A 23,485-nucleotide genomic window follows, 5' to 3' on the forward strand; every position below is an offset into this window, starting at 1 on the left:
GTGCCACCCATTACTCATAGCAAGTGAGTAATTCTACTACATAGAGGCGATCTGATCATCGCCTCTATGTAGCAGAGTTGATTGGATTGTAGCAGCTTATAGTCTCTCATGGAGACTATTGAAGCATGCCAAAAGTTTAAAAAAAAGTTTTTAAAAATGTTAAAAAAATTTAAAAATATAAAAGTTCAAATCACCTCCCTTTCTCCCCATTCAATATAAAACAATAAAAAAACAAACATACACATATTTGATATTGCCGCTTTCAGAATCACCCGATCTATCAATAAAAAAAGGATTAACCCGATCGCTTAATGGCGTAGAGAGAAAAAAAAGGCAAAAGGCCAGAGTTACTTTTTTTGGTCGCCGCGACATTGCATTAAAGCGCAATAACGGGCGATCAAAAGATCGTATCTGCACCAAAATGGTATCATTAAAAATGTCAGCTCGGCATGCAAAAAATAAGCCCTCATCTGACCCAAGATCCCGAAAAATGGAGACGCTACGAGTATTGGAAAATAGAGCAATTTTGTTTTTGTTTAACAAAGTTTGGATTTTTTTTCACCACTTACATAAAAAATAACCTAGACGTGTTTGGTGTCTATGAACTCGTAATGACCTGGAGAATCCCATTCAACACTCTGTCAGGGGTTCTCATCTGAATATCCAAAAAACATTCAAATATGGAGCAGCACGACAGATGAATTTGAAGTCAGCATTGATAGAAGCAGGGTAAGTATGGGGTGCCCAACTAGAGTATTGAATCACAATTCTAAGACACAGGTGTGGGTCTTAGTGGGCCTTAAAAGGCCAAGGGATGATGTAACTGAGCCATGCCGGGCAACCTGCAAAAACCGATGTGGAGCACAGCAGAGGGCAGCGGATTGAAGTGAAGGGAGCAGAGCCTGGGATATTCGGTACAGTTGTATAATACTATGTGTATAAACAAAACCCACAATATATAAAAAGAGAAAAAGCTACACACTAAGCAAGGTGCACATCACAAAAAAATATATTAAATGAAAATCATAAATTGGTAATAATGACAAAAGTATCAGGAGACATAATAAACGCGAAAAATCATGAAAAATTTTTTACAAAAAACTTAATGGTGTGAAAAAAAACCCAAAAAGCAAGTACCAGAGATGATTATAATCAAACATGGAAAAAAACCTGGAACCAGCTGGCACCCCAAGCCCCCATGTGGTCCAGCACATGGTCGAACATCAAACTGATATCATGGCATCCGCAGTGCCGAAGCTCTAAATTCCGAAATGTGTACGGCAAAGTTGCAAGCCAGGAGAACTGTTATGAATGTATCCCCATTACTAAGATTGTGCATGATAACCCCTTCTGTGCTGTCAATGCCAAGTTCATAACTATTGTCACCGAGAGTGCAGGAGGGGGCTTATTTCTGGTTATTCCCCTTCATCAGACGGGACGCATTGAGACCAATCACCCCAAGGTATGTGGGCACCAGGGCACAGTACTAGAAATTAAATGGAACCCGTTCACTGAGAATGTCATCTCCTCCCGCTCTGAAGTCACTTCGGTGAGGATATGGGAAATTACACATGGCGGACTCAAGAGGAACATGACTGAAGCAGTATTGGAGCTCTATGGACACAGTCGACGAGTGGGTCTCATAGAATGGCACCTTACTGCTAACAATATACTGTTCAGCGCTGGGTGTGACTACAAGATACTGATCTGGAACCTGGAGAAAGGGAAGCAGTGAAGATGATAGACTGTCACACAGACGTTATCTTCTGTATGTCATTTAATACGGATGGAAGTCTACTGGATGAAAGTCTACTGGCCACAACCTGCAAGGACAAGAAACTGCGTGTGTTGGAACCTCACTCAGGATGGGTGCTGCAGGCAGCAAGCTGCAAGAACCACAGGGGGACACGTGTTTTTTTCCTGGGAGATATTATACCAACATGCGTAATGGAAATAGAATGTAAAATCTACTATATAATTGTCTAAGGGTCACTTCCGTCTGTCTGTCTGTCCTGTCACGGTTATTCATTCGCTGATTGGTCTCGGCAGCTGCCTGTCATGGCTGCCGCGACCAATCAGCGATGGGCACAGTCCGATTAGTCCCTCCCCTACTCCCCTGCACTCACTGCCCGGCGCCCGCTCCATAATCCCCTCCACTCACCGCTCACACAGGGTTAATGGCAGCGGTAACAGCAGCATCAATAGTAAATAGTTGGGGACACACAGGGTTAATAGCAGCGGTAACGGAGTGCATTACACCGCGGGCCGTTACCGCTGCCATTAACCCTGTGTGAGCGGTGAGTGGAGGGGATTATGGAGCGGGCGCCGGGCAGTGAGTGCAGGGGAGTAGGGGAGGGACTAATCGGACTGTGCCCGTTGCTGATTGGTCACGGCAGCCATGACAGGCAGCTGCCGAGACCAATCAGCGAATGAATAACCGTGACAGAAGGACAGACAGACGGAAGTGACCCTTAGACAATTATATAGTAGATTGATGCTGCCTATGCAGCATCAATAGTAAAAATATGTCATGTTAAAAATAATTAAAAAAAACAAAAAACCTGCTATACTCACCATCCGCCGCCTTTCCTGCTCCTCGCGACGCTCCTGGGACCGCTCCATTGCAAGCGGCAGCTACCGGTCCCAGGGCTGGTGTGCGACAAGGACCTGCCGTGACGTCACGGTCATGTGACCGCGACGTCATCACAGGTCCTGCTCATACCAGCCCTGGGACCGGAAGCTGACGCTTGCAATGGACCGATCCCAGGAGCGTCCCGAGGAGCGGGAAAGGCGGCGGATGGTGAGAATAGCAGGAATTCAACGGGCCTTCGGAAGGTGAGTATATGTTTATTTATTTTTTTAAGTCTCTATACTACGTGGCTCTGTGCTGTATACTCCGTCGCTGTGCAATATACTATGTGGCTGGGCAATATACTACGTGCATGGGCAATATACTACGTGACTGGACAATATACTATGTGGCTGGACAATATACTCTGTCGCTGTGCAATATACTCCATCGCTGTGCAATATACTACATGGCTGGGCAATATACTACGTGACTGGACAATATACTACGTGGCTGGGCAATATACTACATGACTGGGCAATATACTATGTGGCTGGGCAATATACTACATGGCTGGGCAATATACTACGTGACTGGACAATATACTACGTGGCTGGGCAATATACTACGTGACTGGGCAATATACTATGTGGCGGGGCAATATACTACGTGGGCTGTACAATATACTATGTGGACATGCATATTCTAGAATAACCGATGCATTAGAATCGGGCCACCATCTAGTAAAATAATAAATGGAAAAATAATAACTAAAATATCAATTTATTTCTACCATGTGCACAAAAGTGCCAGTGCCAAATACATGGATATAGTGCATAAAAAATAAAGTTGTAACCAACAAATCAGTCTAAATCCTAAATCCATACACATGGGAAACATAAGAAAGCGACAACCAATAAGGAATCCATATTAAAAAAAGGATAAAATATGAGATAATGAAATTAATGATCAAGGTAGGCAATAAGGGTACTTGCTAATTAATTTTAAGAGAATGCAATTTTTTATATAGCTGAACAGTGGACCCCATAGTCAGTGCTACTCGTGAGCTCTTGGCACTCCAGTCCGACACTGGACTCTATAAAAGAAGTCAGACACAGTCCAAAGTTTCATGATTTGGCCCCTTTGTCTCATTAAACTCATTTTCTGTATTGGGGGAACATCAGAATAGATGAAAGACCCCAACAGTCCTGAATGAGCAGACAAACTTAATGTTAACCAAGAATAATATCAATACTACTCATAATAATATTAATAAAATCAAACACCTTTACATATATTGGTTTGAAGCCGTGCATCATTCTTATATCAGGCAATGCCAGGCAGTATGCCGTCAATTGGGAAACACTAATGAGGAGGAAACTGAGCAGGTTTCTGTCATTTCCAGTACATGTTCATTGGTGAATTTCTTGTATATTGGCTTGTTTATGCAAAACAGCAGGCAGGGCTTTATTTGTGGCCAGGTTCTGCACAACCGGAAAAATAAAAACTAATTGAGTTAAAGTGATTGAGAATTAAGTGAAATGGGATCACAGAAGAAAAGATCACACGTCAGGTGGTGAATCCTATAAGAGATGAAGGCAGCAGAGGAAACCTCACTATCAGATCCGCTGAAGCTGCAGGTTGCGATTCTGCCTCGGTCACTTTACATTTCTCAGTATGTGTTACCTCTTATATTTGTGTCTTCTGATCACAAACTTAAAAGCAGTCATTTTCAAAACTGATTTCATTTATAAACATTGCTCTGTAGACATGGCTGCAATTGGAAATTTGTATCATGTCTATTGTGCACCAGAACTTGTGCTGATTCATAATCGGAGCTATGAGTAGTGAAATCGTACAGCTCACAAAGTAGTGGCACCAACTGGCATCACCGTATCACAGAGGTTGGATTTCTCATGTTTTTCACTAGCACACGTAGATTGTCGGAAACTATGATTGATTAACTACTCAATGAAAGCGAAACAGTGTACTATTAATCATATAGAATATTATTTTTGTATTGCAGATGTGGATACAAGTATGGATTCTGTGAACTATCAGGAGCAGCCAGAACCAGCAGGTAAAGTCAACAAAAGGGAACCTCTCATGCAGTTTATGCTGCCCAAACTGCGGGAAGCCTGAATAGCAGCCTGCCTGACTAATTACAGCCCGTTAAATTGTTCTCTGAAATGTTTCAGAGAAATTGTACTTTAAAGATCCAGCCAGGGACCATATCCAGAGACGAGACTAGTCCGGCCAACTCTTCCCAGCACAGCTATAGGTGATTGATATGTATCTCACTATGTACACATGAGGAACAGACCTGTCAATCTTCTACAGAGGCACTAGGAGACACTAGTCTGGTCTTCGACTACGGTTCAAGGCCGGATCTTCAGTGTGTATTTTCACTGGCGATCCAGGTGCAATATTGGGTTGGGCAGCATGAATCACCTGACAGATTACTTTTATAGTTGTTTCTTGTGTGTTCGATTTAATTCAGAATCTATGAAACTAGGTCCAAAGTATGGACTGTGATGTCCAGACCGACTTGGGTCTCCTGAACACGCCTTACAGGCATATATGAGGATGTTGAGTTGAAGTCAAGAAACCTGAAGTCGATCTAGACATCTTAGTACATCGGTATTCATTTTTGGATTACATTTACATTTTCATTTAAATGTATTATTATTACTGCTACTATTATAAATAATAATAACTAAATAATAGTAACCCATTTTAGAAATAATCTCTCCTGATATGTCTGCTTTAGTAAATTCTTACATTCCTTGTGAAATACTTGGATCTTTTTTTGTTATAGTGGTTTTTCAGAATATTTTAAACCTGGCCAGAAAGCAGAGGATATATTAAAAAGAATAATAATAATAATAATAATAATAATAATAATAATAATAACTTGGTCACTTAATGGTAGTTGAAAGGTCATCATTGTAAAATTGCTGGAAAAGACCTGTAGGACCATCTCTGCATTTTAAAAGTTATTTTAATGATTCCTTTGCTTTCTGACCAGTTTGAAATAAAATGTGGACTTCTTTACTGGTGTTGTGCCATTCCAAATGTTTTAATTAGTCGAAAGGCAGGTTTCACCATGATTTTGTCAAAGTTGGGTGTCCGTGTCCTCCACAGTCATCACCAATCGGGCAGTGTTGTATTAGTTAGTTGACAGGCAGGTTTCACCATGATTTTGTCAAAGTTGGGTGTCCGTGTCCTCCACAGTCATCACCAATCGGGCAGTGTTGTATTAGTTAGTCGACAGGCAGGTTTCACCATGATTTTGTCAAAGTTGGGTGTCCGTGTCCTCCACAGTCATCACCGATCGGGCAGTGTTAGATAGACAGTTGTTTGGTTATCATCATACATTTCTAGAAGAAATAACAGAGGAATTGCGTATAGAGTGATAAGAAAGCATGATCCAGAAGTGTTATTTTGTGAGAAGTACAAACATTTTTTGAAACAGGCATGTCAGGATAGCTAATGGATTTGTTTTAAAGAGACCCACTGCCTTGGGTCTGAAAAATGATTATATGTTGTCATGTATAGTCACCTTCCTTGGTGCTTTCTGCTTGCCGCCTGCTGCCTCAGCCACTCAGATCGGAGTTGTGTTTGTCTTGCTTCCAAGATGGCCCCCGTGGTGACATGGGGAGAGCAGTAGTATGTCTAAACCACACCTGACCTGCCGGTCTTATCCCACAGTAAAGGAAAGCACGGAAAGGGAGGCGTTACAACTTACCACTGCTCTCAGGCCATCTTGGAATTAGAAGGAAAGGAACTTTGATCTGAGCAAAAGAGGTAATCCGAATCAAACAGAGGGCACCAAGTAAGTTGACTATACAGAAAAAACTGTATAGTTACTATTCAGTGCCAGGTTGAAGAGTTGATTAATTTTGTGGTGGTGGATTAAGTTGATTTTGAATTCTGTTGTAAAAAGGAAAAAATACCATTTCTTTATGTAAAGCTGTGATCAGTTCTGTACAGCACCCTGATTTTACAAATCTGTCAGCAGAGTGTGACTGAGCAGATTTTTTTCTTTCCATTCTTAATGTCAGCACAATTTAACTAATAAGTTGAGTTTTCTCAGGTTTCTTTGACATGACACAAATGTTTTTCTATTTCAGATCTTAGTGTCTGTTCTTTAAAGAGAGTCACAGACCTTGACCCTCGTGCTGCCAAATACCAGCACTGTAAAGAAGAGGATGAGCCTCAGTCAGAGGACATAGAGCAGACTGATCTCCAAGGAGAGACCAACAGTGGTGAGAAGGAGTCATTGTGATTTTTTGACCTATTGTTTCAAAATTACTTGTACATTTGTGTTATGCCTGGTGACCAAGCAAAACTTTTATTTGCACAGTCCCCTTAAAAGGTGACTCAGATTGCATGAGGTACCTATTGCAAGATCAAATACCCATACCGTTCACTTTCTTATATCACTGTCCAAAAAAAGGTGAATGGGAAAAGCTGTAGAACAATTGTGCATCTGATATTAGAGGGAGAATGTGGCACCGAGTGCCAGTGGCAGACACACAATTGGTGCAACGTGTGCAACCCCACATGGGCCTAAGAGGTATGGGGACCAACTTCCACCTCAAAAGCACCAAGCAGCTTCTTTCACAGGCACATTGGACTGCAAAGGGCCCATGTACTGTTCTTGCACAGAGCCCTCTTTTATCTGTGTCCGCCCCTGCAGAGTGCATATTAGTTTGTTTATCTTTAAAAGTGTTGTTCCATATGGCCTTTTTGGAATAAGGATGTCATGGAGGTGATCCTAAGAAAGCTAGTATGGACCAGAGCAGAGAGCTAATAAAGGAAAAAATTCTACCAATCCCAAAAATTAGTAAGCAGCAAGGTAGATATGGTACCAAATTGATTAAAATTTAGCTTTTAATAATAGTATTTAAAAACCTTATAGACAAGAACAACAGGACAAACATAAATTACAAAAACTACAAATGATACTATATGTCTGTTCCTCATAGGTTCCTCATAGGTGTATCCAAAACTACTCAAATGCACTTCAGAGTCACCGGACTCATAGACGCTTACAATTTGAGCAATAATAAAGCATTGGCCTTTGGCCTCATGCAGCTATTCATCTATATTCTCAACAACCAGCACAGTCTAGGTATAATGAATAGGTATCACATAATAGATGACAGCCATAAACATAGAAGGACATATGCTGAGGTATTGGAACAGTCTCACCCAACTAGTGTGCGTTGATTTCACCTGGTCTCTCACGGACCGTTCCACACAGATGCCTCAAATCGATCCCAAAAAAATGTGGGGAAACGGGTATAACTCAGCCCCCGTACAATTAAGAGCCCACTATTGGAATATAAGTGCATCAGAATTTTTATCCTCCCTAGGGAGGCCACGGGGATAAAAATTCTGAATACCTTTCTTAGGCTGATGTCTGAATTCCTGGGGGAATGTGCACACCTCTCTCAGTAAAGTCTGCATTTATGGGTAGGTAGGAACCTGTAATTAAAATCACCACATGTTGAAGGGCGGAGTGCTTGGTCACTAACCTAACATATAAATAAGTATGTCAATGTGAAATACATGAAATATGAATAGCAATACGGCTTCTGAATATTAGGAAATTAGACCCTTTGCACATAATTTGGCTGAATCATGCCTTCAATTGCACTTCAAGGAATGAACTTCAGTTTTTAAAGGAAAGCTATCAGGAAGTCAAGTTTCTTGCATGGTCATTATTAGATTGAACAGGCCTTATGTTATATACAATTTTTAGGTTACAAAGGCTGCTTTATTGGTGGGCATATCTTGATAAGACAGCCGCAATAAAACTTTTTAAAGGGGTTGTACATAACATTTAAAGATAGTAAAAATTGAATACAACAAAATAAGTATTACTTATCTGTTGAAGCCCCTCACTCCATCTCCACTTCTTCACTGCTCCCCTGAGCTAGTCTATATCAATAGAGCTTCAGTGATAAAGACCCTTTTACAGCATGTGAGTGCTACAGACAGTCTTTGGGCTCAGCAGTCTTGTGCCCTCCACTCCTCCATCAATACTAATCAGAGTGGTTGGCACAGAGTTGACACCACCGAAGCCTTATCATAGGGATAGTAAGCAGCGGAGAGACAATGAGCAGTGATGAGAAGGTGCTGGACTGGAAGAGGCCTCAATAAGTAAGAAATGCTTATTTTGTTTTTTTAAGCATATGTTTGTGTAATTTTAAACAAATTTGAATGAAAACTACCCTAGTAAAAGATGTATTGATTGTACGTCTTATAATGATATTATGGAACATAGAGTATATTGACTTCAGATCATTGATCAGTAGTGTGTGCTTTCCCCTAACTCTAGTAGCAAAACATTATTAGCTTGTCCTATTCTTGCAGCATCAGCTCTTCCTGCCACAAGCAACTCTCAGCTCCTCATCCTCATCTGCTGCGGGTATGGTGTTCATTTTTCATACGATATCACCTACTCATTGCAGACTGCCACAACACCAGCTTCTATATCTTGGGTGTCCTAGATTAGAAGGTTTTTTCTCACTACTGTGCCTAGTATGCCTTCAGACTACTAAAAAGGAACCTTTTAAAAAAGTATATTGCTTGACCACAAAACCACATAGTTATAACTTCTGTCTGAAAGAACAAAATATCAATCCTTCGGCAATTCTGCGAGAACATACTCATGTTGGGTATTTTATTTACTATAATAGCTATTAGCATTAAAGAATTGCTGTGTAAGAAGTGTCTTACTGTCTTAATGACAGACTCTATCCCAATATTCAGTATATATACAGTATATATATATATATAATATATATATATATATATATATATATATATATATATACATATACACTAGATGGTGGCCCGATTCTAACGTATCGGGTATTCTAGAATATGTAGGTAGTATATAGCACATGCTACGTACTATATTGCACAGTGACGTGGTATATAACACAACCGACGTAGTATATAACAGAGCTACATAGTATGTAACACAGCGTATGTAGTATATAGCAGAGCTACGTAGTATATAACACAGCCACGTAGTATATACCATAGCCACTTAGTGTATTGCACAGCTACGTAGTGTATTGCACAGGCACATAGTATATTGGTCAGCCACGTAGTATATAACAGAGCCACGTAGTATGTAACACAGCCAGCCCACGTAGTATATAGCAATGTGGGCACTATATGCGTGGTTACTAAAGACTTAAAATAAAAAATAAACATATACTCACCTTCCGAAGACCCCTTGAAGTCCTGGCGCCTGTGTGCGGTGAACACGGCAGCTTCCGGTCCCAGGGTTGGTATGAGCGCAGGACTTGTGATGACGTCACGGTCACTTGACCGTGACGTCATCGCAGGTCCTTCTCGCATAGCATCCTTGACACCGGAACCTGCCGCTTGCACTGCCGAGGATAGCAGGCGACGTCGGAGGGTGAGAATAACCTTTTTTTTATTATTACTATTTGTAACATTAGATCGTTTTACTATTGATTCTGCATATGCAGCGTCAATAGTAAAAAGTTGGTCACACAGGGTTAATAGCTGCGTTAACGGAGTGCATTACACCGCAGTCCGTTAACTCTGGCATTAACCTTGTGTGAGCGCTCAGCGCTGACTGCAGGGCAGTAAAGCAGCGCCCATTTCGCTGCCAGACTATGGCCGTCACTGGTTGGTCGTGGCAATGGTCGTGGGCGTTTTGCCATGACCAATCAGCGACTTGGATTTCCATGACAGACAGAGGCCGCGACCAATGAAAATCCGTGACTGACAGACCGAAAGACAGACAGACAGAAGTGACCCGTAGACAATTATATAGTAGATATACAGTATACAGTATATATGTAATAATGTGGAAATATGTATATAAGTATACCATTGTGTGAAAAAGTGTTTGCCCCCCTTCCTGATTTCTTATTCTTTTGCATGGTTGTCACACTTAAATGTTATTTAAATATTAGACAAAAGATAACACAAATAAACACAAAATTCAGCACGGTGGTGCAGTGGTTAGCACAGCAGCCTTGCAGCGCTGGAGTTCTGGGTTCAAACCCCACCAAGGACAACATCTGCAAAGAGTTTGTATGTTCTCTCCATGTTTGCGTGGGTTTCCTCCGGGTACTCCGGTTTCCTCCCACATTCCAAAGACATACTGATAGGGAATTTAGATTATGAGCCCCAACGGGGACAGCGATGATAATGTGTGCAACCTGTAAAGCGCTGCAGAATATGTTAGCGCTATATAAAAATAAAGATTATTATTAAATGAAGGTCTTTATTATTAACCCCTTTACCCCCAAGGGTGGTTTGCACGTTAATGACCGGGCCAATTTTTACAATTCTGACCACTGTCCCTTTATGAGGTTATAACTCTGGAACGCTTCAACAGATCCGGTGATTCTGACATTGTTTTCTCATGACATATTGTACTTCATGATAGTGGTAAAATTTATTTGATATTACCTGCGTTTATTTGTGAAAAAAACGGAAATTTGGCGAAAATTTTGAAAATTTCGCAGTTTTCCAACTTTGAATTTTTCTGCAATTAAATCACAGAGATATGTCACACAAAATACTTAATAAGTAATATTTCCCACATGTCTACTTTACATCAGCACAATTTTGGAACCAACATTATTTTTTGTTAGGAAGTTATAAGGGTTAAAAGTTGATCAGCAATTTCTCATTTTTACAACACCATTTTTTTAGGGACCACATCTCATTTGAAGTCATTTTGAGGGGTCTATATGATAGAAAATAACCAAGTGTGATGCCATTCTAAAAACTGCACCCCTCAAGGTGCTCAAAACCACATTCAAGAAGTTTATTAACCCTTCAGGTGTTTCACAGGACTTTTTGGAATGTTTAAATAAAAATGAACATTTAAAAGTTGTTGTACAATTTGTCCTGAGTACGCCGATACCCCATATGTTGGGGTAAACCACTGTTTGGGCGCATGGCAGAGCTTGGAAGCGAAGGAGCACCATTTGACTTTTCAATGAAAAATTGACTGTAATTGAAATGGGGCGCCATGTTGCGTTTGGAGAGCCCCTGATGTGCCTAAACATTGAAACCCCCCACAAGTGACACAATTTTGGAAAGTAGACCCCCAAAGGAACTCATCTAGATGTGTTGTGAGATCTTTGAACCCCCAAGTGTTTCACTACAGTTTATAACGCAGAGCCGTGAAAATAAAAAATCCTTTTTTTTCCACAAAAATTACTTTTTAGCCCCCAGTCTTGCATTTTTCCAAGGGTAACAAGAGAAATTGGACCCCAAAAGTTGTTGTCCAGTTTGTCCTGAGTATGCTGATACCCCATATGTTGGGGTAAACCCCTGTTTGAGCTCGGAAGGGAAGGAGCACTGTTTTACTTTTTCAACGCAGAATTGGCTGGAATTGAGATCAGACACCATGCGTTTGGAGAGCCCCTGATGTGCCTAAACAGTGGAAACCCCCCAATTATAACTGAAACCCTAATCCAAACACACCCCTAACCCTAATCTCAACGGTAACCCTAACCACACTCCTAACCCTGACACACCCCTAACCCTAATCCCAACCCTATTCCCAACCGTAACTGTAATCCAAACCCTAACCCTAACTTTAGCCCCAACCCTAACTTTAGCCCCAACCCTAACCCTAACTTTAGCCCCAACCCTAACTGTAGCCCTAACCCTAGCCCCAACCCTAACCCTAGCCCTAACCCTAACCCTAGCCCTAACCCTAGCCCTAACCTTAACCCTAACCCTAGCCCTAACCCTAGCCCTAACTCTAATGGGAAAATGGAAATAAATACATTTTTTTAATTTTTTAATTTTCCCTAACTAAGGGGGTGATGAAGGGGGGTTTGATTTACTATTTATAGCGGGTTTTCTTGCGGATTTTTATGATTGGCAGCCGTCACACACTTAAAGACGCTTTTTATTGCAAGAAATATTTTTGGCGTTACCACATTTTGAGAGCTATAATTTTTCCATATTTTGGTCCACAGAGTCATGTGAGGTCTTGTTTTTTGCTGGACGAGTTGACATTTTTATTGGCAACATTGTCAGGCATTTGACATTTTTTGATCGCTTTTTATTACGATTTTTGTGAGGCAGAATAACCAAAAACCAGCTATTCATGAATTTCTTTTGGGGGAGGCGTTTTTACCGTTCCGCGTTTGGTAAAATGGATAAAGCAGTTTATTCTTCGGGTCACTACGATTACAGCGATACCTCATTTATATAATTTTTTATGTTTTGGCGCTTTTATACGATAAAAACTATTTTATAGAAAAAATAATTATTTTAGCATCGCTTTATTCTGAGGACTATAACTTTTTTACATTTTCACTGATGATCCTGTATGGTGGCTCATTTGCGGGACAAGATGGTGTTTTCAGCAGTACCATGGTTATTTATATCTGTCATTTTGATCGCATGTTATTCCCCTTTTTGTTTGGCGGTATGATAATAAAGCGTTGTTTTTTGCCTGTTTTTTTTTACGGTGTTCACTGAAGGGGTTAACTAGTGGGACAGTTTTATAGGTCGGGTCGTTACGGACGCAGCAATACTAAATATGTGTACTTTTATCGTGTTTTTTTTATTTAGATAAACGAATGTATTTATTGGAACAATATTTTTTTTTATTATTATTTATTTAGGACATTTTTTTTTTTTACACATGTAAATTTTTTTTACTTTGCCCCAGGGGGGACATCGCTGATCTGACACTTTGCTGTGTACTGTGTCAGATCAGCGATCTGACATGCACAGCAGGGAGGCTTCCTGGCGGCTGCTCTGAGCAGGCGCTGTGAAGCCACCTCCTTGTAGGACCCGGATGCAGCCCCACGGCCATTTTGGATCCGGGGCCTGCAGGGAGACGAAGGTAGGAGACCCTCGGAGCAACGCGATCACATCCCGTTGCTCTGAGGGTCTCAGGGAAGTACGCAGGGAGCCCCCTCCCTGCGCGTTGCTTCCCTATACCGCCAGAACACTGCGATCATGTTTGATTGCAGTGTGCCGGGGTTAATGTGACGGGGGCAGTCCGTGACATAGTGCCGGATGTCAGCTCAGCCAATCGCTATGATGTACTATCCCGTCGGTGGGCATACGGGCCCACCCCATCTCGACAGGATAGTACGTCTAATGTCAGAAAGGGTTTAAGGTTGAAGGAAGACTTTAAGTCCATCTAGTTCAACCCATAGCCTAACCTAACATGCCCTAACGTTGATCTAGAGGAAGGCAAAAAAAACCTATGTGGCAAAAAGTAAGCTCCACATTGGGAAAAAAAATTCCTTCCCGACTCCACATACGGCAATCATACGGCAATACGGCAATTCCCTGGATCAACGCCCTATCAAGGAATCTAGTATATATAACCTGTAATATTATACTTTTCAAAAAAGACATCCAATCCCCTCTTAAATTTTAGTAGGGAATCACTCATTGCAACATCATACGGCAGAGAGTTCCATAGTCTCACTGCTCTTACAGTAAAGAATCTGCGTCTGTTATTATGCTTAAACCTTTTCTCCTCCAGACTTAGAAGATGCCCCCTTGTCCCTGTCTCAGATCTATGGTTAAAAAGATCATCAGAAAGGTCTTTGTACTGTCCCCTCATATATTTATTTAAAATAAGATCACCCCTTAAGGTTTCGTCACACTGGACGATATCGCTAGCGATCCGTGACGTTGCAGCGTCCTGGCTAGCGATATCGTCCAGTGTGACAGGCAGCAGCGATCAGGCCCCTGCTGTGATATCGCTGGTCGCTGCAGAAAGGCCAGGACTTTATTTCGTCGCTGGCTCTCCCGCTGACATCGCTGAATCGGCGTGTGTGACGCCGATTCAGCGATGTCTTCGCTGGTAACCAGGGTAAACATCGGGTTACTAAGCGCAGGGCCGTGCTTAGTAACCCGATGTTTACCCTGGTTACCATCGTTAAAGTAAAAAAAACAACCACTACATACTTACCTACCGCTGTCTGTCCCCAGCGCTGTGCTTCTCTGCTCTGGCTGTGAGCACCGGGCAGCCGGAAAGCACAGCGGTGACGTCACCGCTCTGCTTTCCAGCCGCTGTGCTCACAGTCAGTGCAGGAAAGCACAGCGCCGAGGACAGACAGCGGTAGGTAAGTATGTAGTGGTTGTTTTTTTTACTTTAACGATGGTAACCAGGGTAAACATTGGGTTACTAAGCGCGGCCCTGCGCTTAGTAACCCAATGTTTACCCTGGTTACCGGCATCGTTGGTCGCTGGAGAGCTGTCTGTGTGACAGCTCTCCAGCGACCAAACAGCGACGCTGCAGCGATCCGGATCGTTGTCGGTATCGCTGCAGCGTCGCTTAGTGTGACGGTACCTTTAGCCTTCATTTTTCCAAACAAAATAGCCCCAAGTGTAATAACCTAACTTGGTATTGCAGACCCCTCAATCCATCATGCACATGCAAAGCAGGGAGGCTTCCCGGTGCCTTCTCTGAGCAGGCGCTGGTAAGCCACCTCTCTGCAGGACCCGGATGCAGCCCCGCGGCCATTTAGGATCCGGGGCCTGCAGGGAGAGGAAGGTAGGAGACCCTCGGAGCAACGCGATCACATCCCGTTGCTCTGAGGGTCTCAGGGAAGCACGCAGGGACCCCCCTCCCTGCGCGATGCTTCCCTATACTCCCGGAACACTGCGATCATGTTTGATCGCAGTGTGCCGGGGGTTGTTGTGCCGGGGGCGGTCCGTGACCACTCCTGGCACATAGTGACGGATTTCAGCTGCAATAGTCAGCTGACACCCGGCCGCGATCACTGGGGGAGCGCGGCTGATCGCGCTGGACGTACTTTTCCGTCCTTGGGAAGTAGGGCCCACCCCACATGGACGGAATAGTACGTCCAATGGTAGAAAGGGGTTAAGGGAAAATTAAACTTTGGTTGCAACAGTTGTAATCAAGCGTTTGTGATAACTGGCAATGAGTCTTTTACAACGCTCTGGAGGAATTTTGGCTCACTCATCTTTACAGAAATGCTGCAATTCAGCAATATTGGAGGGTTTCCGAGCATGAACCACCTTTTTAAGATCATGTCACAGCATTTCAATCGGATTAAGTCAGGATTTTGGCTAGGCCACTCCAAAGTCTTAATTTTTTAAGTCATTCAGAGGTGGACTTGCTGGTGTGTTTTGGCTCATTTTCCTGCTGCATAACCCAAGTGCATTTCAGCTTGAGGTCACGAACAGATGGCCGGACATTCTCCTTCAGGATTTTTTGGTAGACAGCAGAATTCATGGTTCCATTTACCACAGCAAGTCTTCCAGGTTCTGAAGCAGGAAAACAGCTTAAGACTATCACATTACCACCACCATATTTTACTATTGGTACAATGTTCCTTTTCGGTAATGCTGTGTTACTTCCACACCAAATGTAATGGGACATACACCTTCCAAAAAGTTTTGTCTCATCAGTCCATACAGTATTCTCCCTAAAGTCTTGCGGATAATCAAGATGCTTTTGTGCAAAACTGAGACAAGCTTTTATGTCCTTATTGCTCAGCAGTGGTTTTCATCTTGGAACTATGCCATGCAGGCCATTTTTACCTAATCTCTTTTTTATGGTGAAGTTATGAACACTGACCTTAACCCCTTAACGACTACTGATACGCCTTTTAACGGCGGCAGTTAAGGGTACTTATTCCCTAGCGCCGCTTTTTAATGGCGCTGGGAACTAAGGTTAGCACGCCCCCCAGCATCGAAAAATCTCTGGAGTCTCGGCTAGTGGGGGTAGCCGAGACCCCGGAGACCATGATTTGGGCCAGCTTTTACCATCCCCAGTCTTGTGATCACTGTTATTTACCGAATAACGGCGATGGTAAAAATCAAAAAGTCTGATCTCCAATTCATTTCTCTCTCCTCTGATATGATCTAGCATACCAGAGGAGAGAGAAATGGGGTCTCCCGGGCCTCCCCCCAGTACCTCCAGTGTCCCTGGACCCTCTAGCTCTGTCCCCCGGCCCTCAGAGCCACAGGGGACAGCACTCGGGAACAGTAGGAGATTTTTCCTATTGGTTCATTTTGATCACTGTGACAGAACCTATCACAGTGACCAAAATAAAAAAATAGTAAATCAAACCTCCCTTTATCACCCTCTTAGTTAAGAAAACGAAAAAACTAATATATCCAAATAACTTTATTATCACAAATTAGGATTAAAAACTAACACAACACCCAAACCCAATATAGCGGGAGTGGGTAAATAAAAGCCTGGCCCGAATGTATCAAGGGCAAAGGGTGGGAGTAAGTGGACTAAAATACAGTACTAAATGTCCCTAAACTGCTCCCTGCCTGTCTGCGGAGGTTGGCACCCTCTTGGACGCAATATGGCGCCCCCGCTCTCGTCGGCTGACCCTTAAGACCCTAGGGGTCCCTATATCTAGGTGGGGATGCTATACCTCTACCGATGTTGCTAAGTAGCCGACAACCTAGGGCCCAAATAATAATACTAGCCTACACCAAACCGATGCCAGGTGGTAATTCACCAAAAACAGAACACACCTGCAACCAGGCACAGCATACATCTCCGATGTGATTCGAGCACACGGAACTCTATTTTCCTATATGCCTCCTGAGGAACCACATCATGGGGAGGGGGGGGGGGAACGCGTAGAGGCAAGACCTGAACACAGATAAGTGTATCAGGTTTTTTAATTGTTTTTGTTTTTTCACCATTTGTGTATCGTTGACCAGCTTAGAGGTTTATATGATTGCTTTATTATCTGTGATATAATTTCAACTTGTATCTCCTAATATACATGAGTACTTGATTATTTGTGGTATAATTCTAACTTGTATCTCCTAGTAACTAGGTATATCTTGCTCATTGCTGGTCTAGGTACTTTCAAGTTATTTATATTAGCCATTTATATAGTTTTCTGTGGTCTGACCGAGCTACAGGGTACCGTCACTATAAGTCACTAGTGCAGCCCCTAAGGCACCACCCAGGGACGGCATCCCTAGTTTTTGCAGGGATTGTGTGAGGGTAAGCAAGGGGCAGCCGCCGAGGAGCGGGGGCGCCATTTGCGTTCAAGAGGGTGCCAACCTCCGCTGGTAGGCAGGGTTGTCTGGTTAGGGACTCTATAGGGTGTCCTAGCCTTAATAATAGGCGGTGTATAAGTGTATAGGGCTTTTGTACGGTCAGACCGGTTGTTGTGTGTTCTGTTTTTGGTGAATTACCACCTGGCATCGGTTTGGTGTAGGCTAGTATTATTATTTGGGCCCTAGGTTGTGGGCTACTTAGCAACATCGGTAGAGGTATAGCATCCCCACCTAGATATAGGGACCCCTAGGGTCTTAAGGGTCAGCCGACGAGAGCGGGGGCGCCATATTGCGTCCAAGAGGGTGCCAACCTCCGCAGACAGGCAGGGAGCAGTTTAGGGACATTTAGTACTGTATTTTAGTCCACTTACTCCCACCCTTTGCCCTTGATACATTCGGGCCAGGCTTTTATTTACCCACTCCCGCTACATTGGGTTTGGGTGTTGTGTTAGTTTTTAATCCTAATTTGTGATAATAAAGTTATTTGGATATATTAGTTTTTTCGTTTTCTTTGCTAAATACTAATTTGGATCATCAGACAGTATACTTTTTTTCACCCTCTTAGTTAGGTAAAAATAATAACCTTCATTTAGAAAGTGCATTTTGTGTTTACTTGTCTTATCTTTGTCTAAAATTTAAATTTGTTTTGTGATCTGAAACATTTAATCGACATGAAAAAAATAGAAAATCAGGAAGGGGCATACACTTTGTAACACAGCTGTTTATAAATACTGTATGTTACAATTATAGATTAGATGTGATCCTTTTAGCTTTGTTAATTATATAGAATGTTACAATTGAACCCAAGTTGCTCCTATGCCCTGGTTCCTATGGGGCCTAAACCCACATGTATATAGATTTTGGATTGGGCATCAGAAACTGCATGTTAAGGTCTTGGGTAGGTAATTATTATTTGGCTGAACATTGTGTCCAGATTATACAGACACAAGTGGGGTTTCATACACACTTCACTGGCGGACATAGATAAAAGAGGCCCCTGTGCAAGAACAATACACTTCCTGACAGAAGTTATGTCGCTTATCCATGTTATGTAAATAAAAGCTTATAACCTGACGTTCAATTCATCCATTGGTTGTATAAATTATTCTTTTGAAAGGAGAACCACTCCGAAATGTGGTTTAGGTTAAGAAAATAAATTGGCTTCAATGCAGAAATATTGATCAGTTAATGGACACAGAATGGTCAGATTTTGGCAAGACAAAAGTTTTGTCGCCCACAGAAAGTAATGTGATATTCAAACAAATAATTAACTTAAAATACAAATATATGTTGCATAACAATGGTGAATGAAGTTGTGGTGCTATTAGAGTCATATTTAATATTTTGTGTGACTTCCATGAGCTTGAAGGACTGCATCCACTTGGTTCAACAATGATTCATATAATTTATCAATGAAATCATCAGGAATAGCAAAGAATGCAGTCTTACATGCCTCCCAGAGTTCATCTAGATTCTTTTGTTTTGTCTTCCAAGCTTCCTCTTTCATCCTACCCCAAACATGCTCAATGATGTTCATGTCTGGTGACTGGGCTGGCCAGTCCTTGAGCACCTTGATCTTTTTTTGCCTGGAGGAACTTTGTTGTAGAGATGGATGTATGAGATGGAGCACCATCCTGCTGCAGAATTTGACCCCTTTTATGATTTAGAATATAAGAGGTAGCTAATACTTCTTGATATTTTAGGCTATTGATATTGCCTTCCACCTTGCAAATATTTCGCACACCCCATACTGAATATAACCCCAGACCATGATCTTTCCACCACCAAATTTAACTGTTTTCTGGGTGTATTTTCGATCCATTCGGGCTCCAGTGGGTCTCCTGCAGTATTTGCAACGGCTGTGGTGTAATTCTACTGAAGATTCATCAGAGAAATCCTCATTCTGCCACTTTTCCAGCATCCATCTGTTTAGCAGGCTGTGGGACTTTGCAAACGCCACACATTTTTTTATTTGCCTTTTGTTTAGTGCTGGCTTCTGGGCACTGATTCGACCATGGAGGCCATTTAAAGACAGAATCCTACAAACTGTTCTAGTTGACACAGGGACTTGAGGTGACCAGGCCTGTTGGAGCTCTGCTGCAGTGGAAGAGGGGCTTGCTTTGGATTTCCTAACCAATAAACATTCCTCCTGAGCAGTTGTCTTGTGGGGTCTGCCGGACCTGGGCTTGTCAAACACATCTCCAGTCTCTTCAAATCTTTTTTTAATTCTTTGTACTTGACGCTGAGACACATTAAAGGTGCCAGCCACCTCTGCAGTGGCTCTGGTCTTCAGCCTCTTGATAATCCAGGCTTTGGTCGCAAGGTGGATTTTTGGCATGTTGTCAGAGCTCAAGTGAAGGTCTGGGGTGCTGGGTTTCCTTTTATACACAAACACTAATTAACCGATCATTTACTGAGCGCAGGTGAGGATGTAAACTAGGAATGGGTGCATTATATGACCAGGTAACAAAACTTTTGTCTTGCCAAAATCTGACCATTCTGTGTCTATTAACTGATCAATATTTCTGCATTGATACCAATTTATTTTCTTAACCTAAACCACATTTCGGAGGGTTTCAGCTTTCAAAAGAATAATTTATACAACCAATGGATGAATTTAATGTCAGGTTATAAGCTTTTATTTTGCCTTTTGCAGTCCATTAGCGCATCAGAATGTACAAATCCATCTGTTATGGAGATGGAAATGGGCCCCCTTACCTTTTGGGCCCCTGTTGTACCAGTGATATGTCCTGCACTTACTTTATCTTTGCTGATCACTGATTCCCTAATATGTAAATTATGTGTTATATAGTTAACATCTCAGATGCATTAGACTTTCTTTCTGAAAGAGATAACTTACTCAGCTTCCCCAGGTTCAATGTTTTGTTTTACTCACTGCCCCAGTCTTTGTTGAAAGGCTGCAGTGCCGATGTGACTGCTGCAGTCAATCACAGGGCAAAGTGGCTTTGGCATCTACATCATCACTCTTCAGATCATATAGGTGTTTTGTATAGTAAAGGTAAATCCAGTGACTCACAAGTGACATCTTCCTGATCATATTTGTTCCCTTTTTTTCTTTAACAGGCCCAGACTGCACATAACGACTTTTTCATTTCACTACTTATCTCTACAGAATGTGTTGCTCTGACGTCTTTGGCTCCTTTGTTTTCCAGTACATTTCCCACACCTCATTGCTATTCCCAATAATAGTGCTCTCCAGAGGAATAGTATCACTAACAGTTACAATGTTGCATTTTTGCTGCATTTTTATGCTGCACGTTTTACAGTATTAGCAAAATTAATGAAATTTCTGAGATTTCATGCAATTGCTGCTTATTTTTTCCTTGCAGATTGAAACCCTCAAAGTGTTTTTTCAAATCTACAGCATGTCAATTATTTCAGTGTTTTAGGGTGGTTTCACATTTGCTTTTTTTTTTTTTTGCGTTTTTGCGGTAAAAAAACGCAAAAAAAGCATGCGTTTTCCCCCCTATATTTAACATTAAAAACGCATGCGTTTTTTTGTATGCGTTTTGACGTGTTTTTGCAACGCATGCGTTTTTTTTCTGCATGCGTTGTGTTGCAGAAATGCAACATGTAGTATTTTTAGGGGCATTTTTTTGCCGCAAAAAAGCATGCATTTTTTTGCGGCAAAAAAATGCATTGCTGTCTATGTAAACGCATGCGTTTTTAACCACATGCGTTTGCATGCATTAAAAACGCATGCGTTTAAAAAAAAAAACCAAAAAAACACACTGATAAACCACCCCACACCATAAAATTGATAAAGGGATCCTAACCCTACCCCTAACCCTAACCCTAACCCTACCCCTAACCCTAACCCTACCCCTACCCCTAACCCTAACCCAACCCCTAACCCTAATCCCTTTAAAGGTAGGGTTAGGGTTAGGGGTAGGATTAGTGGTAGGGTTAGGGTTAGGGTTAGGTGTAGGGGGTAGGGTTAGGGTTAGGATCCCTTTAGGGTTAGGGTTAGGGTTGGGATCCCTTTAGGGTTAGGGTTAGGGTTAGGATCCCTACCCCTAACCCTACCCCTAGCCCTAACCCTAGCTCTTTCTGTTTATAGTGGGTTTTTTACTTTATTTTGATGATTGGCAGCTGTCACACATTTATCTGCATGCGTTTAAAAAACGCTAATGCATGAAAAAAGCATGTAAACGTGTCAAAACGCCGCGTTTTTTTCACCACATGCAAAAACGCATGCGTCAAAAAAACGCAGCGTTTGCACGCGTTTACATGCGTTTTTTCACCATGCGTTTTTTTTAAACGCATGCGTTTTGAAACGCAAGTGTGAAACCAGCCTTAGTAAGATTTTCTACCCATTCTAATAAATGAGAAAAAGTGCATGCAAAAATGCGGCAAAATCATGCATATTTTACAATGTTTTTCCTGCCAAAACCCAGAAGTTTTGCAGCAGAAACATCTTCTGTAGATACTGAACATGTGCACATATCCTAATAGTGCTCCCCCTGAGCCTACACACAGTAATAGTGCACCCTCTGAGATTACACACAGTAATAGTGCACCTTCTGAGACTACAAACAGTAATAGTCCCTCCTCTGAGACTACAAACAGTAATAGTGCCTCCTCTGAGATTACACACAGTAATAGTGCCTCCTCTGAGACTACACACAGTAATAGTGCCCTCTCTGAGACTACACACATTAATTTCGCCCCCTCTGAGATTAAACACATTAATATCGCCCCCTCTGAGATTACACACAGTAATAGTGCCCCCTCTGAGACTACACACAGTAATAGTGCCTCCTCTGAGATTACACACAGCAATAGTGCCTCCTCTGAGACTACACACAGCAATAGTGCCTCCTCTGAGACTACAGACAGTAATAGTGCCCCCTCTGAGACTACACACATTAATATCGCCCCCTCTGAGATTACACACAGTAATAGTGCCCCCTCTGAGACAACACACAGTAATAGTGCCTCCTCTGAGACTACACACAGTAATAGCGCCTCCTCTGAGACTACACGCGATAATAATGCCCCCTCTGAGATTACACACAGTAATAGTGCCCCCTCTGAGACTACACACTGTAATAGTGCCCCCTCTGAGACAACACACTGTAATAGTGCCCCCTCTGAGACTAAACACAGTAATAGTGCCCCCTCTGAGATTACACAAAGTAATAGTGCCCCCTCTGAGAACACAAACACAATAATAGTGCCCTCTCTGGTGCTACACACAGTAATAGCACCTCCTCTGAGACTACACACAATAATAGTGCCCCTTCTGAGACTATACACAATAATAGTGCCCCCTCTGAGACTACACACAATAATAGTACCCCCTCTGAGACTACACACAATAATAGTGCCCCCTCTGAGACTACAAACAGTAATAGTGCCCCCACTGAGACTACACACAATAATAGTGTCCCCTCTGGGACTACACACAATAATAGTGCCCCCTCTGAGACTACACACAGTAATAGTTCCTCCTCTGAGACTATACACAATAATAGTGCCCCTTCTGAGACTACACACAGTAATAGCGCCTCCTGGGAGACTACACATAGTAATAGCGCCCCCTCTGAGACTACACACATTAATAGTGCCTCCTCTGAGACTACACACTGTAATAGTGCCCCCTTTGAGACCACACTCAATAATAGTGTTCCTTCTGAGACTATACACAATAATAGTGCCCCTTCTGAGACTACACACAGTAATAACGCCTCCTGTGAGACTACACATAGTAATAGCGCCCCCTCTGAGACTACACACATTAATAGTGCCTCCTCTGAGACTACACACTGTAATAGTGCCCCCTCTGAGGCCACACTCAATAATAGTGCTCCTTCTGAGACTACACACATTAATATT

The 23,485-nt window shown here is 42.3% G+C and overlaps 1 protein-coding gene across 2 annotated transcripts in view; it reads left to right on the top strand.

The window, feature by feature from the left end:
* Nucleotides 1-23,485, top strand: part of IKZF3 (IKAROS family zinc finger 3) — a 162,150-nt gene that overhangs the window by 48,510 nt on the left and 90,155 nt on the right. For both annotated transcript variants that reach the window (XM_069751640.1, XM_069751641.1), the window contains exons 2-3: nt 4,596-4,649; nt 6,703-6,837. In XM_069751640.1, coding sequence (XP_069607741.1) covers nt 4,596-4,649; nt 6,703-6,837 — 189 coding nt within the window. The remainder of the gene's footprint in view (nt 1-4,595; nt 4,650-6,702; nt 6,838-23,485) is intronic.

This window comes from Ranitomeya imitator, chromosome 2 (assembly GCF_032444005.1).
Source record: "Ranitomeya imitator isolate aRanImi1 chromosome 2, aRanImi1.pri, whole genome shotgun sequence".
Lineage (NCBI taxonomy): Eukaryota > Metazoa > Chordata > Amphibia > Anura > Dendrobatidae > Ranitomeya > Ranitomeya imitator.